The sequence below is a fragment of the Ambystoma mexicanum genome, chromosome 2q (assembly GCF_040938575.1).
Source record: "Ambystoma mexicanum isolate Mex_15411 chromosome 2q, UKY_AmexF1_1, whole genome shotgun sequence".
Classification (NCBI taxonomy): Eukaryota; Metazoa; Chordata; class Amphibia; order Caudata; family Ambystomatidae; genus Ambystoma; species Ambystoma mexicanum.
In genome coordinates this window covers 932,563,454-932,580,451 of record NC_090924.1, presented here as the reverse complement: position 1 = coordinate 932,580,451, position 16,998 = coordinate 932,563,454, and the positions used below count along the sequence as shown (strand labels likewise).

The following is a 16,998-nucleotide window of genomic DNA, read 5'->3' as shown; positions in this document are numbered from 1 at the left end:
AGTTGCCCACAGCGACATTTTCCTTAGTCACTGGATAGCGTGAATGCCGGCTCGCGTGTATTTTGCAAGTTGGATACCCAACTTTTACAGATGCTTGAGGGGTTCTTAAATATTCAATTCCCATGCAAACACCAATAGGGTATTGTTTTCTCTCACCCATAGCAAAAACACACTGGAAAGATTTGCTCCCAAGAGGCACTGCGAGCGGCTGTCTGGCCCCAATCACGATGTTCACTCGTTCGTGGGAAAGTCAATTTAGCAGTTTTTTAAAATACTAGAAAAGGTCACATAAAATGACCGGCACTGAGAGAGGGAGACTTTAAGCTCATCGTCTAATTTGCAGACCAGCAAAGCCGTTCTGTTGTCCCTAATTGGCCTGTTTGTGTCCAAGGACCTAAGTGGCAGACACATTGGCTCCTTGAAAGAAAGTCCTTTTGATTGGTTGGAGCCTTCTGGAAAAATGTTTCAAACGCCCGCCATTGTGGGTCGCAAATTCCACAGTGGGTCTGCAGAATCAACAGTGGAGAAGTGGGGTATGGGGGGATTACCGCCCTCTGGGGCACACCCAATCCCTCCGCATGGTCATGGCAACTAAGAGGCAGGGAATAGGCTCCATAAAAAAGATTGTTTTTGCTGATAAGCCTGTTGACCCGGCTCAGGGTCTCCCACATAGACCTGGCTCCCAGCACAGCAGCCACTGCCGTGCACCATTCATCACGCTGAACACGGCATCACACATGACTTGAATGTGTCCACTGTTTTTACAAGACATGAGAAACTCAAGCAGCTAAACAACCGGCGTGGTATGTTTAGTTTTACTTTTCATTTGAGGGTGAGCACAAAAGAAAGCCCAAAATAGGCGTAAAGATTACTTTCAAGTAGCCATTTTTCATGTCCCTGAACACACCCTGTGACGTCATGAGCAGTGCATGCTGGCGAGTTATGGTTGCTTCAGACACGAGAGCTGGTGCTTTTTTGAACTTTTGCGCTGCAGCCATTTCATAATATTAGCTAAAGTCTTTTTTCAGTACTATCCAATGCTGTTGCTGGCTCAGACCCGCCTCGTTCATGTCACCTACCGTGTACTATATTAGAGCCACATTAAATGTCACAATAAACCTGTCCTTTGAGTCCTTTACATTCCTATAAATAAAAGACTTCCACAGATTTGCTTTGGTTTTTCACCCAAGTGTGGGTTAGCAACATTTACAGCAGCTTTCAAACTTAACCACGGCTTTCCCCGGCGAAAGATCTACATGCCACAGGTCTTGTGGAGAGGTGGATGCCCACAACCGCTGCCGCTACACACCCACACGATGTCCACCAACACTCAGTTGACAGCAATACTTTAAATTAATCAATTCATTTAAGCAACTTATTTAATTGAATTTAACTTTTGATGAGGAAGTTTGGTGAAAAATATGTTCTGCGTGACTTTAAAAAATATATTTTTATTGTTTTCCAAGATGACAAAACAAAATGAACAAAAACAAAAAACACCCCCTCCCCCAACAAACACCCGAAGAGTCTGAGCATATGCAGTATTGATGACATGTATTATATGGTGCATCATATCAAGAATCCCCAAACACAATTATTCCCCTCTTGACAAGAATGATGCAGCGAACATTTCACTGACACAAGTCACTCCTCCCCATTGGTTGGCTCCATGAGTGTACTTATATCACTTCACTCCCCGAAGTATTGATTTTGGGTAGCGTCTAATCACTTCACTCTCCATCTATTGCCCCCGATGAGGGCCCTGCAATACAAATCTCTCCAGAAAGATCTCACTCATGGTGGTTTTAGATCTTGGAAAAGTCGGGAGAGCATTCAACAATTGTCCCCAGTCCATCAATATGCCTTCTTTAATCGCTACCTTTTTTACATTACGTAGCACTTCCGATTCGGCAAAGCCCCATCTCTTCACATCTGACACCCACTGCGGGATAAGCGGGCCTCTGGAACACTTTCATGATATTGTGATCCTTCTTTTTGCCAATAGCAATCAAAAGTGGGCCATTTTTCTCCTATATTTCTGCCCTTTGGTGCCCAGTAACTTGCCCACCAGGCACAAGGATAGGACAGATTCATAAGTGCTATGAAGCAATGTGTTTGTTGTATCAATGACTTGCGTCCAATAGCATATGTTATGCGTGAGTTTAACCAGTTTGGCGCCATGCTTCTGTTAAACCCGTAATGGTCACTCCTATCTAGTGCTTAGTTGACGAACACTTGAATTACTATGGCTCTGAAACTGCAACATTGATTTATTCTTCGTCCTGACGTTTTTTTGCTGCTTTTCAGGTTTGTGACGGATGCTGCCCGGCGAGAGCAGGAAACGTTGAAGAAGAAAATCCAACCCAAGCTCTCGCTGACGCTCTCAAGCTCTGTTTCACGGGGGAATGTGTCCACTCCGCCTCGCCACAGCAGTGGCAGCCTTACTCCACCAGTTACCCCTCCCATCACCCCATCCTCTTCCTTCCGAAGTAGCACGCCAACGGGTAAGCAGCCACATCAATCGGTCACGTGGTTGATTTTCCAACCACTCAACTTGCTGCGCACTGCTTGAAATGCTTTGAACTTGAGGTGAAATTATCTTGTAGGTGTTGTCTTTTTTAGCACTTCAAGTGTGCATTATGGTGGACAAGACCAAGATACTAGATGTGAATCTACAGTGTTTTCATTTGCAGGATGTTGTCTTCCGTACCTCTTTCCCTTACAGTTTAGTAGGTTGAGCTGCCATCCTTGTCCGCTCCCTTTCATGCTCAGGCTGGAAGGATAACACCATGACAGATATCATGCAAAGCTTTAGCCAAATCTAGCACTGCAGCCATTACAGACCTTTCTGCACCCACAGTGAGGTTTGAAATAAATGTTCAAGACTCTTAGCAGAATGCATAGTCTGTGCCCATGTTTAATGACAGGTACTTCTAAAATGGCTACCTTGAAATTCCCTACCCACACTTCACATCCAGTGAGCTACAGTGACGTTTGTGTAGCTGCCATTCCAACATTAGCCTGCATGCTTGCTTTACCTTTGGCATGAAGAACGAGCTGGTCATGGGCCCGGAGCCCGGCGAGTTGTCTGCCAAGAAGGGGCCAGGTGTGTAAAGGGTTCCATGCAGGTTTTTGCTCGATATTTTTCTAAGGACGAACAGTGGGTGGAGACACCACGCACCTCACTTTCACCTCACCCCACCCCACCCCACCAGAATATACCTTACCCCAACTTACCATCTACCCGTTTGTGGTAAAAAAAAAAACTGCAAAAGAAATGTGGCAAAGACGTATTCGGAAAGTTGCCATTCGGCAAAAGTGATGTATACCATGTAAAGATATCATAGTATTATGCAAATAATCAGGGTTCGAGATCCCACGTAAAGTTCTTAATTGTATAACTACACACTTGTATATTGAGTGACTGACCAATGGAGCTGTAATTAAAGTCAGAGGAAATTTTGACCATTGGTCGTTTAATTCCAGAAAAAATTTCGTTTTTGTACATTGAGATTGCGCAAGTGCAGGAAAGGGGGGAAGGGGAGAAAGACAAAAAATAAGGACAATAAATAAAAGTGTAGCCAGCTGGTGGCAAGTGCAAGGGTAGGTGCAAACATCAGATGTCAAGTGCTAGTACAAACAGTCTGAGTGCAAGGGCTGCCAGGGGGCAGTACAGGTATGCAACTGGCGGGGAGGGGACCTGGGCCCTCTGGGATCAGAGGGTAGCCAGGTTACCAGTGCAGTTTCAGATTCAGCCAGGAGATCAGCAGGGGAGATGAGGAGAGAAATCAGAAGCAAAGAGGAAGGTCTTGAGGTGCTTCTGGAACCCGAGATGGTTCTCCTCAAGTTTCAGAGGGGCAGGGAGGCTGTTCCAGAGGGAGACCCCACCATAAGAAAGAGATCTGCCACCAACTCGCTGCCTGGAGAAGCAACTAACCATGAGGGAGGTGAAGGCGGATGAGCAAGGAGCTTGAGAAGGAAGATATTTAGGAAGAGAGAGTTGAGGGTATTGAGGCCCCAGGGCCCAGAAGGCCTTGTGGACAACACAGAGTTTTTTTTAAAAATTTAGACACATGGTTAAATGAGATGTAACCATGTGTTTTGATTGCAGCTAGAGACATGTAACCAACGCTTGTAGAGGGGTGTATTCCCACCCCACCCCCAGGCAAAGAGCCATTTTGGCTCCCAATCCCTTAAAATGGGGCCCAATTTGATATTGATAGGATCAAAATGGTGCCCGTGTGTGTCCATAATGGCCTTATTTTAGTAGTAGCCCTAGGGTCACCGAGCAATTACATTTTATTTGCCTCTTTTTGAAAGCCCTGCCTTCGCCCTTACCACACTTGCCTAAGCTGGGAGTCAAGACTTTACACAGAGAAAACGATGCATCTGCCTCTGAGGTCAAGGGTCAGGTTTTGGATGTGGAAATGTACTGCAACTGTGCACAGGCTCTGTTCGTGAACGTAAAGAAATGCGTGTCATTCCACCTTCTACAAATAGGCCTAGTAATTAATCTCAGAATGTTTTCCTTATAGAATGTGTTAATTACATTCTAAATTAAGCTAATCTGGCTTGCCTTTAAATAGGCCCTGTATAGCTGTCTGCAGTTATTGTTTTATACATTATTAGTCTGACCATTTGCATGTGACTGTGCTCTCAGGCCCTGTCAGGGGTGGGAGTGAGCCCGCCCACCAAAACCCTGACCGGTGCCAGAACGGAGCCATAGCCCCCTCGAGCCCCACCTTTCCTGCTCAGGCAGCGGTGCCATGGCAGAAAAGCTGCACCGAGTGCCACAAAGACGGCGGCACGGCAGCCCCAGCAGAACGCTCCAAGAAAGGCGACGGCATGCCCGGGAGCAGCGGGACCAGGAGCATTGCAGAAGGGACTGGCCCAGTGCTGCAGCAGTCCAGGGGATGCAGAGAACATCTTGGGACCCAGTGTAGAGAAGGGTCGGGTGAGATTGTGCGTGTGGGGCAAGTCAGTGGTACAGTGTGGAAGAAGGCGCTGTCCTTATAACTCCCTCAGCGGGATTAGGTTAGGGTGAGTTAGAAAATCCCTAGGGAGATCTGCACTCTACCTGCACTTCCCCGAAGTCAAATCTGGCGAGATGGGTAGTGAAGAGGCTCCTTGACACATACCTATAAAGGGAATGAGTGCAAGTTAAAGCGCGGTAGGTAACCTGGTGGGAAGCTTTAGTCCATCAATGATCAGCTGAAAGCCAACAAGCACTCATTATAAGTCACAGTCAATTTGCAAATGAAAGCTTTACGAAACGCCGCCCACAGCTGGCAAATTAGACGTGTTCCTTACTCCGGACACCATGCGAGTCAAGTGCTGATTACCAGAGTCCCTTCACGATGTCCCATTAAATAAACGTCATTGTTGCGTATACTATAGGATGCCCAATGCAATTAACAGGATCTATTAAAAGTCTAACAGAAAAGCGGCTGCTAGTCCAAATCCGTTCAGGGGTCTCTGCTCCTCAAGAGCCCCAACCACACCAGGTTTTTCGGGATGCCCACTGGCTCTGGGCATACCTTCCATTTAGAGCCACTGTATGCAAGTGTATTGTGTGTTGCTATCCTAGTAGTATGGACTAGATTTGGCTGTTTGAAGACCGGACTTTGAGGCCCCAGCATTAGTCTAACTTCCTGGAGCAGTACGGGGAAGCTTCCGTCACATCCCAATGGTACAGTGGCACATCAAATAAAAACATTATCTGATCGACCAATAGTTTTAGCCATCTACTTGAATGCAAGGGAGGCAGGTGCACACAAAATACCAAACAAATACGCATAATCAATACAAATACAAGTCTCACATACAAAGCAATAAAACATGGTCTAAAAGTGACAGATTAAAGCCACCATTCCATCAAACCCTTATCTAAACCTCACACCCAGGAATCGTGATCCAAATTAAGTCTCTGTTTATGGGTCCGGGGGCGTCAGTCTCACCGAGCACTACCCAAGGACTGCAAATGTTGACACAGTTGAGAACCGGAAGGATGAGGCAATCCATACAATTCACCGGATATCCCTCCTTTGCAGGAAGCCTTTCCCCCTTAGCTGCAAGGTAAGCAAACTCAGCAAAAGTCTCAGTCCCTCCAAATCAAATGTTAGCCTCAGAAGGCATAATTTTGGTCCTCGTAAATTTGGAAGTCCTAAATTGCCATGATTGCGGCATATCATCGCCTTTAAAAATAATATAATTACTGGGCAGTTTCATGTCTAATGCAGAAAGTTTCCCTCTGACCAGCTGCATTTGAAGAAGACTGGGGACTCCCCTTTGCCCATCATGTGTAGTGTTGGACATTTATTGCCTGCCTATGTATTTTAATTAGTAGTGCTGCAGGCTAGCACTAACAAGCACTGTTTTGGGAGGTCACCAAAGCGTCCCTCCAGAGATAGACTTTAATAAAAAATAGTGGAACTGTAACCCGAGTAGGGGAGGCGGAGCAGAATCACGGAGCAACACATGTGCTAAGAGCATGCGGGCTTGGCAGGGCGGGTAGATGGCCTGCTTGAAGGGACGGGGAAAAAGGGGCATTCACTTGGATCGTTTATGCATTGTGTTCTCTTCATTAAAAACAGATGTCTTAGATGTAACTGCTATGGTGGCTTTAGGAGGTTTTCCTTCTGTAAATTGGAGAAATTCCAGAAAGAACAGTGGGGCGGTGGTATGGGCTATTGAAATTCTCTGCTTTCAACTCTGAAAAGACACCTTAGGTTGTTGCCCTAACAATTCCACACACTTTCAATGTGTAAGGGTTTAAGGCAAAAGAACAGTGACCAACAGCTTGTGTTTTTTTCCACAAAAAGCCAATTTCATGAGGGAAGCTGCACTCTTGACTAGGCCCCACTAGGATGGGTGGGGAAAATCCGAGACTTACTCTATTTATAATGGGAAAATCAAAACTACAATTACCAAAGCATAACCACAGGACATGTGTCTAGTTGAAAGATCTGGAGGAAGAAAAGTCCTGACTGTTTATGTTAACAAAATAATGTTGCCAAACCCTCTTCCTCTGTAGAGTCTCTGGGACATGCAGGCCCAAAGCAGGTTGAAGAGTCATTTGTGGTTAAATGTGTTCTTTATTTATTATTTGCATATAAATGGAGACAATTATTTAGCAAAATCATAAGTGAGCAAAATATGAAAAGTCCTGCTGGGGATTTTAAGAAAAAGAAAATAAGATGCATCGAATCAGAAATCATGTGACTCTGAAAGCAGAGCAAGATCTCTTGGCCCGCCCCCAGCCCCCACCCCACACTCACGCAGTCAGTGGGAAATCACATGTAATACAGCCTCGTGCCTTCAGGCTGCAACCTAAACCTTTTCCAGAACCATCCCAATGCACAGGTAGACCAGGTATTGCACTAGTCCATTTGACCAGTCCTGCCTGCAAGGAAATACCTGCTCTGAAAAAGCCCACGATGCAGCAATGCACGTTTACACTAAATGTAACCACTTTACCAAGCATCACACAAGCGTTGGATTGAGCAGTGAGGTCTGTGTCCTTGCACACAGCAGTACATTGTAATACCAGACAGGGTGGAAGAGTGAGATAAAACGAGGGGGTCGAAGATAAAGGGGTAAAAAGACAAGGAAAAGGGGCATAATTGTGGAAGAAGGAGACAAGATAATGAGGAAAGGACAGCAACGAGTTTAGACAGAAGGGAGGTGTGATGAGAAATGAAGGGAACAAGAAAGGAGGCTCTAAGAGGCAAGGAAAATAGACAAGGGGAAGCGAGAAGAGAAGAAGCAGTAATGTTCCTTCTCGAGGCTACTAAGAACGTGATCAACAAAGGATCCACGTTTGGCAAAAGCTTTAGTGAAACTGCACACCTCTAACCCTCACAACATGGGCCGTGTCCAGTAGTTGCAAAGCAACGTGTTGGATAGCATTCCCATAGAACGTAAACATAAAATAGTGCCTGTGAGATTAAAAAAAAAACGGAAGACAGCTCACCTTGCAGCCAAATAACGCTCCTGGCACACTGGTTGCATCATGCCTAGAACGCCATAGATTTCGGAGGTGACACCCACGGCCAATGGAGTTCTGCACGCCTGTGTCCACCTTCCCCATTATATCCTACTGCGCGTGATGCTTTGCTGTGAAGGTGCGGCTTTCCTGCGTTCTGCTGGCGTACTGTGGAGCAAATTAGAGAGTTTGAACAAACTAAGCAGTGTGGTTAAGATAGAATGGGGTCCATGAGTTGCCCAGAGGGGACCCGCTATGTTTACACTTACGTGCAGGACCTGCTATGTTTACACTTAGGTGCAAACGGGACCCACATTGCATTTGTACTCATTTACACTAAACATTTATGTACAGGTGCGTTATAAATGACTTATAATATATCAAAACAAAGGTGTGAATGTAGGTGTAACCGCCTGTAGCCTTTGTGTTTACACTCCACAGTGAAAATTGAGTAAAAGCTGCCTGTCAGTTACATGACAAGCAGCATTTACAATGGATTCCTTTGGAATCCAAAGCATCTGAGCCCACATAAAGCTGTCATGCTGGTGTAAATGCTTGCACATATGTATGGCAGAGAGGATGGGGGTGGCGGAAACAGTCATTCCGCTCCGAGCCTTGTCTCCACCATACAAATGAATGAAAATGAGGAGTAGGATGAAAAGCATGCATAAAAAACATGTACACGTGCCTTTTATTCTGCTCCTGAAGGAACATGGCCCACGGTGTGATTCGTCTGGTTTTTGGCTTGTGTTGGTTGTTTATAAAGTATATGGGGGTGGGGGCGCACTTTGGAACCAGTATAGTGAGTTCAAATCCTGGCATTCCCACTTGCTTAAATCATGTGGCCTTGGTCAAGTCACTTATGGGGCAATTTTAAGGTATATTTGATAAATTGCATGAGGGACACCAAGGTTTGCACTTATGTGTTGCTGGTCCTCAGCATGCAATTTTTAACACTCAAAAAGTGGAGTGCAATTGTGAAGCGTAAATGAAGGCGAGATGACCTTTACTCTTCACCTTGTGAGAAATCAAACTCTGCCTGCAAATTACTCTGTGCAGGCAGCGTTTTATAATGGATTCCTATAGACTCTGCCTGATATTTACCAGGTGTAAATGCAAGGTGTATTCCATAGGAAAGCTTTGGTTTTATGCCTGCATGTAAATCTCATGCAGCCATAAAACTGCGTGCCCTCTGGGCCTCATTACGAGGTCGGTGGTAAGGGGTTAATGACAACGGTATGGGTGCCATTGCCGTTAACCCCTTACCGCCGCATTACGAGGTCCCTTAGCGGGTCCCGCTAAGGGACCAGGGAGATAATAGCGGGCCCGCTATTAGCTCCATCCCCATTCCCATTGAGCCCTTTGGGGGCTCGAATGGTAATGGGGAATGGTTCTCAGAATGGGGACTTACCGGGTCCTCCAAGGTTGGAATGACCCGGTAAGTCCCTATTCCGAGAACCCGGACCCGGAATGCGGTAAGGGGGTAGCCATGGTGCTAATAGCACCCTGGCTACCTCCAACCTCGTAATGAGGCCCAGAGAATGGAAGAACCCGCAGCTGCAACTATGCTTTCATGCCCTCCTGTGCCTTGGAAAGGCACTAAGATGAGATGGAGCACACAATGCAAGTGTAAAGGTCTAAAGGTGCTTTATCATCATTGCTTAGTCCCTGCCAGTTTTTAATAAAAACTGCACTAGCAGCAATCTTGAAAGGAAGATACAAAACATGAGCAATGCTAATAAAAGTATTGCCTTTAAAAAAACTGCTTAGAGCAAGGTTCTTTTTCAGAACCCAACTTCTTTTTAACTTGCTCTACAGTGAGTTTTTTTTATCCTGCTCAGTATCAATGGTTCACTTCTCCAGTTTCTCTTTTTCTCAACCATCAATGTCAGAGCAGAGAGGGCAGCTATGAAAGCAATTCAGTGTGACCTGTTTACCTTTCCTCACACTTCCACTAGTCCTGTGAAATTATTGGCTGTTCACACTAGCTGCAGGGGGGGTGTCCTATATCCCGGGCTAGTGCTCGTGTTCTGAAATTGGCCCCTGGCCCATTGTTCTGCCAGTTTTCAGGTCAGCAGGCCCCCAGCTGGAGTGATTAGCCTAATACAAATAGATATTATTAATAACACTTGAGATGTATGCTTTAACTGGGAATGTGAAACTGTTTGTAAAAGTAATGGAACTCAGTTCCCATTTGCCCCCTCTCACTTCCACCTCTGCTTCCCTTCCGTGGGAGGTCATCAAAGTTTCCTTCTAATTTTCTCCATCCAACTGGCCCTTGTTGGCACCTGATTTCCTATTTAAGGTATGCAATTACCCCTCACCTGCAAGGTCATCGCAGGCCCATCTACTTTTGACAATGCTTTGGCATACAGTACATCCACTACAGATGAAACTCCAAGGGAGAGTTGTGTGGAACATTCCTGATTGGAGTTCCCGATGCTGTGGTATCCAAAGCGATCCTACCTTCACAACCTCAATTCCTCCTACAGGAGCTCAATGACTTGGGCCATCTCTTGGCTAATACTTGTTCAGCTTGTCCAATTCTGCGCATTTAGGTACGTGATGAACAGTGGCGTCGCTATTGGGGTTTGGGGGGCGCAGAACCCTCGTCTGAAATCCTGGGCCCTCCCTTGTGCCACCCCGGACTCAACTGGGCTGCTTTCTCTGCACTGTCTGTAGAGCTGTGTCCTCCAGCACAGCACACACACAGGGATGCAATCAATGCTGCCGCACAACAATGAAGAGCTGTTAAGTCACCTTGCAGCCAAGAGCAGCCCCTCCAATCAGAATGTAGCACATTAAACCGCAATGATGGGTCATCAGTGACTTAATGGTTTAATGCCTACATTCTTATGGGAGTGGAGGTGCACAAAAGGGGTATGATGGTTGGTGTGCACAAAAGATTCTCTGCAGGAGTGCTTCTGATATCACACATTGCCCTTTTATAGGCGCCCCCCCCACTTTTGTCTGTGGCCCCGCTACTTTTGTCTGTAGCCCCCTCTGTGCCCCTCCTAAATTTGATTCCTGGAGACGCCACTGATGATGAAGTCCACTGCCTCCTCCTGTGAGCAGTGGATGGGAGCGGTCACGGGTCCTGGTGCCGCCACGCAGCGTTTGATACTTGGACCGGAGGAGATACAAGGAAGATCCTCTGGCCACCTCGCCTTGCATCGGGACTAGGGCAGACGACTGACACCTTTGCTGCTGCTGGCCCTTTTAAGGGACCAGTATACCAGTGCTCCTTTGTGGTATGATGTCCGTGTTTGGTGGCCTAGTCTACGAAAAGGAAGAGTGCAGAGGCAGCCTGCCAGAAACTTCCTATGCAGAGCGACAGCTGCCAGTCCGCCAAAAAAGGTGCGGCAGTGCGGTTTGCACGTCGCCATTAGGAAGACGCATACCAGAGCCAAGATGGCGGCTGAGCCTAAAAACATCCCAGTCTGCGTTGCCATGCACTGTGCAAATCAGTCAGTACAGGCAGCTGAAGGCATTATGGCAGAGCGGCTCTGCCGATGCCAGTGGGCGACGCTGCTGGTAAGGCCCCTACAAGGCCTGTGGCGTGGTGTGGTGTGGAGCGCTGTTACCGGCAGGGTCTGTCTGCCTCACATGCTGAACTCTTTGCCCAGGGCTTTTTAGGCTTAGAAGCAGAGCCGCAAACGTGAGGTTGGTCAGTGTTGTCCGCAGCAGCATAGAAATGGCTAGTATCATCCACAAATCAAAGGTCACGTTCCTGCTGGCCATTTCCTATTAGCAGTCAATTAAGGACTGCTTCCTTGCTTGCATACTCGTATTGCAGCCAGCATGCACAAGGAATAATGCTACAGCTCATGCAAGCTGCGGTCTAGTAATCAGTACACGTGCACATTAACATGCCTCGTGTTTATCTTCTCTTTATATACATTTCATTCTTTTGATTTTTTAGAAAGCGGCACTAACAAAACAGATAACAAGTAAAACAGGACAAATCTATACACATACAACAAACCAAAAATACAGTGTGCAATACATCAAGGCATTACATTAAAAAAAGGGAATCCCACTTCCTAATCAGTCATTTCATTTGTACAAAATATAAAACAGAGGTTATTGTTATAAAGCCATAATGCTATAGATGAATGCAGTCAAACAAAATCTAATGGAATCCGAATTTTCTTCCACAGCTACAGCGCAAAACGAATCTAGTAAAACATGAAAGGCACGTGGCTAGTGGGCAAAGCAATACAACAGGGCGTTCTTAGTCTGACATTGCTGCTGTGTTTGCAGAGCAGTACTACAAGTACCGTGATGCACAAGTAGGCCTTTGGTAGATTGAAGGCGTGGAGGCAGTCCATCCCGAATCTGATCTGAAGGACATGGCGCATGCAGAGATGGCATTGCTTAAGCATGTGATGCTGTGAATCCTTGCAGAGGGCCTTCCAGGGGGACAGTCAGTGGTCCTGGGTTGAAACCCTCTTCTTTTGCTTACAGTAATTCTATCCACCGGTTACTGTCTGGGTCGGCTTCCCGGTGTACTTATAACATGAACCGACGCTTGGCGGTGCCCCGGGCAAGTGTGCAGATTAGCCTGGACAGCCGGACTAGAAGCTCCCTGGTGCGTTCAGAGACACTGTGGGTAACCAATCGGTTGATGCCCATCCTGGCATCGAGGCTGCCTATCTACAGAAAAGGAACATTATGTCAAAGGTACTTCTTGTAGAGCAATTACTCCTAGGTAACTTTTTGCATCAGACTCCCAATGGAAAGGCAGATTTACGGCGAGCTCGGCACCTGTGGCTTAGTCTGTCTGTCAAAGGCATTACTTGCCTCCTCCCCTCCTGTGAGCAGCGCATTCCATCCTGATAATTAACGAGGAAGCCTGTTCCTGTCCACCGACCTCTCTCCTCGTTTTCATAGTCTAGATTTTTCCGCTTTCCTACGTTATTCTGAGTGTTCATTTCTGCCGTGTAACCAGCTTTCTCCGTGTGATGCTGTCAGAGTTGTAAATAATGCTGTCGGCACGCTGTAAATGATTTGCTCTGAGTTCCACATGCAGCCAGTGCTTGAAGTGCACGATTTCTAATAGTCTGGGGGAAGACATGTGCATAAATGCAGTGCAAATGAACTGCCATTTTGCCTCTCCTTCAGAGTTTCCTAATCCCCTACCTCGAGTGTCGTAGGACTAAAGGTTCGCTCGGTGTGTGACTGGGCTGTGCCCATTAATCCCCTTATGTTAGTTCGCAGGCTCCATGATTATTTACTTTAGGTTTTTTTTTAATGTAGATGTGCAAGCCTGATGCGGCTTTGTGTTGTCACTTTGGTCTCACTGTGTCAGTATGCGTCCTCTTTCACTCTCTTTAATGATAGGCAAAGAAGGGGTCTTTTAGATTGCATGTTCTCTCTCTGATGTACGGAAAGAGCATCTTACAATATACCTTCCCTCTTTAATGTATGGTGGAGTGAGGCTGTCCTACAGCGTGTCTTGTCTTTTAAAAATAAGTCAACAAAGGCTGAACGTACAGTGTACCATCTCTCTTTATAGTAAGCCAAAGAAGGCTTGACTTATAGTGTGCCATCTCTCTTTATAGTAAGCCAAAGAAGGCTCGACTTATAGTGTGCCATCTCTCTTTATGGTAAGCAAAAGAAGGCTTGACTTAAAGTGTGCCATCTCTCTTTATAGTAAGCCAAAGAAGGCTCGATTTATAGTGTACCATCTCTATTTATAGTAAGCCAAAGAAGGCTTGACTTATAGTGTGCCATCTCTCTTTATGGTAACCCAAAGAAGGCTCGATTTATAGTGTGCCATCTCTCTTTATGGTAAGCAAAAGAAGGCTTGACTTAAAGTGTGCCATCTCTCTTTAAAGTAAGCCAAAGAAGGCTTGATTTATAGTGTGCCATCTCTCTTTATAGTAAGCCAAAGAAGGCTTGACTTATAGTGTGCCATCTCTCTTTATAGTAAGCCAAAGAAAGCTTGACTTATAGTGTGCCATCTCTCTTTATAGTAAGCCAAAGAAGGCTTGACTTATAGTGTGCCATCTCTCTTTATAGTAAGCCAAAGAAGGCTTGACTTATAGTGTGCCATCTCTCTTTATAGTAAGCCAAAGAAGGTTCGATTTATAGTGTGCCATCTCTCTTTTTAGTAAGCCAAAGAAGGCTTGACTTAAAGTGTGCCATCTCTCTTTATGGTAAGCAAAAGAAGGCTTGACTTAAAGTGTGCCATCTCTCTTTATAGTAAGCCAAAGAAGGCTTGACTTATAGTGTGCCATCTCTCTTTATAGTAAGCCAAAGAAGGCTTGACTTATAGTGTGCCATCTCTCTTTTTAGTAAGCCAAAGAAGGCTTGACTTAAAGTGTGCCATCTCTCTTAATAGTAAGGCAAAGAAGGCTTGACTTATAGTGTACCATCTCTCTTTATAGTAAGCCAAAGAAGGCTCGACTTATAGTGTACCATCTCTGTTTATAGTAAGCCAAAGAAGGCTTGACTTATAGTGTGCCATCTCTGTTTATAGTAAGCCAAAGAAGGCTTGACTTATAGTGTGCCATCTCTCTTTATAGTAAGCCAAAGAAGGCTTGACTTAAAGTGTGCCATCTCTCTTTATAGTAAGGCAAAGAAGGCTTGACTTATAGTGTACCATCTCTCTTTATAGCAAAGAAGGCTTGACTTATAGTGTACCATCTCTCTTTATAGTAAGGCAAAGAAGGCTTGACTTATAGTGTACCATCTCTCTTTATAGTAAGCCAAAGAAGGCTTGACATATAGTGTGCCATCTCTCTTTATAGTAAGTCAAAGAGGGCTTGACTTAAAGTGTGCCATCTCTCTTTAGAGTAAGCCAAAGAAGGCTTGACTTATAGTGTGCCATCTCTCTTTATGGTAAGCCAAAGAGGGCTTGATTTATAGTGTGCCATCTCTCTTTATAGTAAGCCAAAGAAGGCTTGATTTATAGTGTGCCATCTCTCTTTATAGTAAGCCAAAGAAGGCTTGATTTATAGTGTGCCATCTCTCTTTATAGTAAGCCAAAGAAGGCTTGACTTAAAGTGTGCCCTCTCTCTTTATAGTAAGGCAAAGAAGGCTTGACTTATAGTGTACCATCTCTCTTTATAGTAAGGCAAAGAAGGCTTGACTTAAAGTGTGCCATCTCTCTTTAGAGTAAGCCAAAGAAGGCTTGACTTATAGTGTGCCATCTCTCTTTATGGTAAGCCAAAGAGGGCTTGACTTAAAGAGTGCCATCTCTCTTTATAGTAAGCCAAAGAAGGCTTGATTTATAGTGTGCCATCTCTCTTTATAGAAAGCCAAAGAAGGCTTGACTTAAAGTGTGCCCTCTCTCTTTATAGTAAGGCAAAGAAGGCTTGACTTATAGTGTACCATCTCTCTTTATAGTAAGCCAAAGAAGGCTTGACTTATAGTGTACCATCTCTCTTTATAGTAAGCCAAAGAAGGCTTGATTTATAGTGTGCCATCTCTCTTTATAGTAAGCCAAAGAAGGCTTGACTTAAAGTGTGCCCTCTCTCTTTATAGTAAGGCAAAGAAGGCTTGACTTATAGTGTACCATATCTCTCTATAGTAAGCCAAAGAAGGCTTGATTTATAGTGTACCATCTCTCTTTATAGTAAGCCAAAGAAGGCTTGACTTATAGTGTACCATCTCTCTTTATACTAAGCCAAAGAAGGCTTGACTTATAGTGTACCATCTCTCTTTATAGTAAGCCAAAGAAGGCTTGACTTAAAGTGTGCCATCTCTCTTTATAGTAAGGCAAAGAAGGCTTGACATATAGTGTGCCATCTCTCTTTAGAGTGAGCGAAAGAAGGCTTGACTTAAAGTGTGCCATCTCTCTTTATAGTAAGGCAAAGAAGGCTTGACTTAAAGTGTGCCATCTCTCTTTATAGTAAGGCAAAGAAGGCTTGACTTATAGTGTGCCATCTCTCTTTAGAGTAAGTGAAAGAAGGCTTGACTTATAGTGTGCCATCTCTCTTTAGAGTAAGCCAAAGAAGGCTTGACTTAAAGTGTGCCATCTCTCTTTATAGTAATGCAAAGAAAACTTGACTTATAGTGTGCCATCTCTCTTTATAGTAAGCCAAAGAAGGCTTGACTTAAAGTGTGCCATCTCTCTTTATAGTAAGCCAAAAAAGGCTTGACCTAAAGTGTGCCATCTCTCTTTATAGTAAGGCAAAAAAGGCTTGACTTATAGTGTACCATTTCTCTTTAGAGTAAGCCAAAGAAGGCTTGACCTATAGTGTACCATCTCTCTTTAGAGTAAGCCAAAGAAGGCTTGACTTAAAGTGTGCCATCTCTCTTTATAGTAAGGCAAAGAAGGCTTGACTTATAGTGTACCATCTCTCTTTAGAGTAAGCCAAAGAAAGCTTGACTTAAAGTGTGCCATCTCTCTTTATAGTAAGGCAAAGAAGGCTTGACTTATAGTGTACTATCCCTCTTTAGAATAAGCCAAAGAAGGCTTGACTTAAAGTGTGCCATCTCTCTTTATAGGAAGGCAAAGAAGGCTTGACTTAAAGTGTGCCATCTCTCTTTATAGTAAGGCAAAGAAGGCTTGACTTAAAGTGTGCCATCTCTCTTTATAGTAAGGCAAAGAAGGATTGACTTAAAGTGTGCCATCTCTCTTTATAGTAAGCCAAAGAAGGCTTGACTTAAAGTGTGCCATCTCTCTTTATAGTAAGGCAAAGAAGGCTTGACTTATAGTGTTCCATCTCTCTTTATAGTAAGCCAAAGAAGGCTTGACTTAAAGTGTGCCATCTCTCTTTATAGTAAGGCAAAGAAGGCTTGACTTATAGTGTTCCATCTCTCTTTATAGTAAGGCAAAGAAGGCTTGACTTACAGTGTACCATCTCTCTTTATAATAAGGCAAAGAAGGCCTGACTTACTGTGTATCATCTCTCTTTATAGTAAGGCAAAGAAGGCTTGACTTAAAGTGTGCCATCTCTCTTTATAGTAAGGCAAAGAAGGCTTGACTTACAGTGTACCATCTCTCTTATCGTAAGGCAAAGAAGGCCTGACTTATGAAAGGAAGCGCCCCCAAGTTAGCACGA

At 44.8% G+C, this 16,998-nt stretch overlaps 1 protein-coding gene across 1 annotated transcript in view; it reads left to right on the top strand.

Annotated features, from left to right (window-relative positions):
• Nucleotides 1-16,998, top strand: part of JAZF1 (JAZF zinc finger 1) — a 973,043-nt gene that overhangs the window by 712,678 nt on the left and 243,367 nt on the right. Inside the window, exon 3 of the mRNA XM_069648240.1 lies at nucleotides 2,308-2,504. Within this exon, the coding sequence (XP_069504341.1) occupies nucleotides 2,308-2,504 (197 nt within the window). The remainder of the gene's footprint in view (nucleotides 1-2,307; nucleotides 2,505-16,998) is intronic.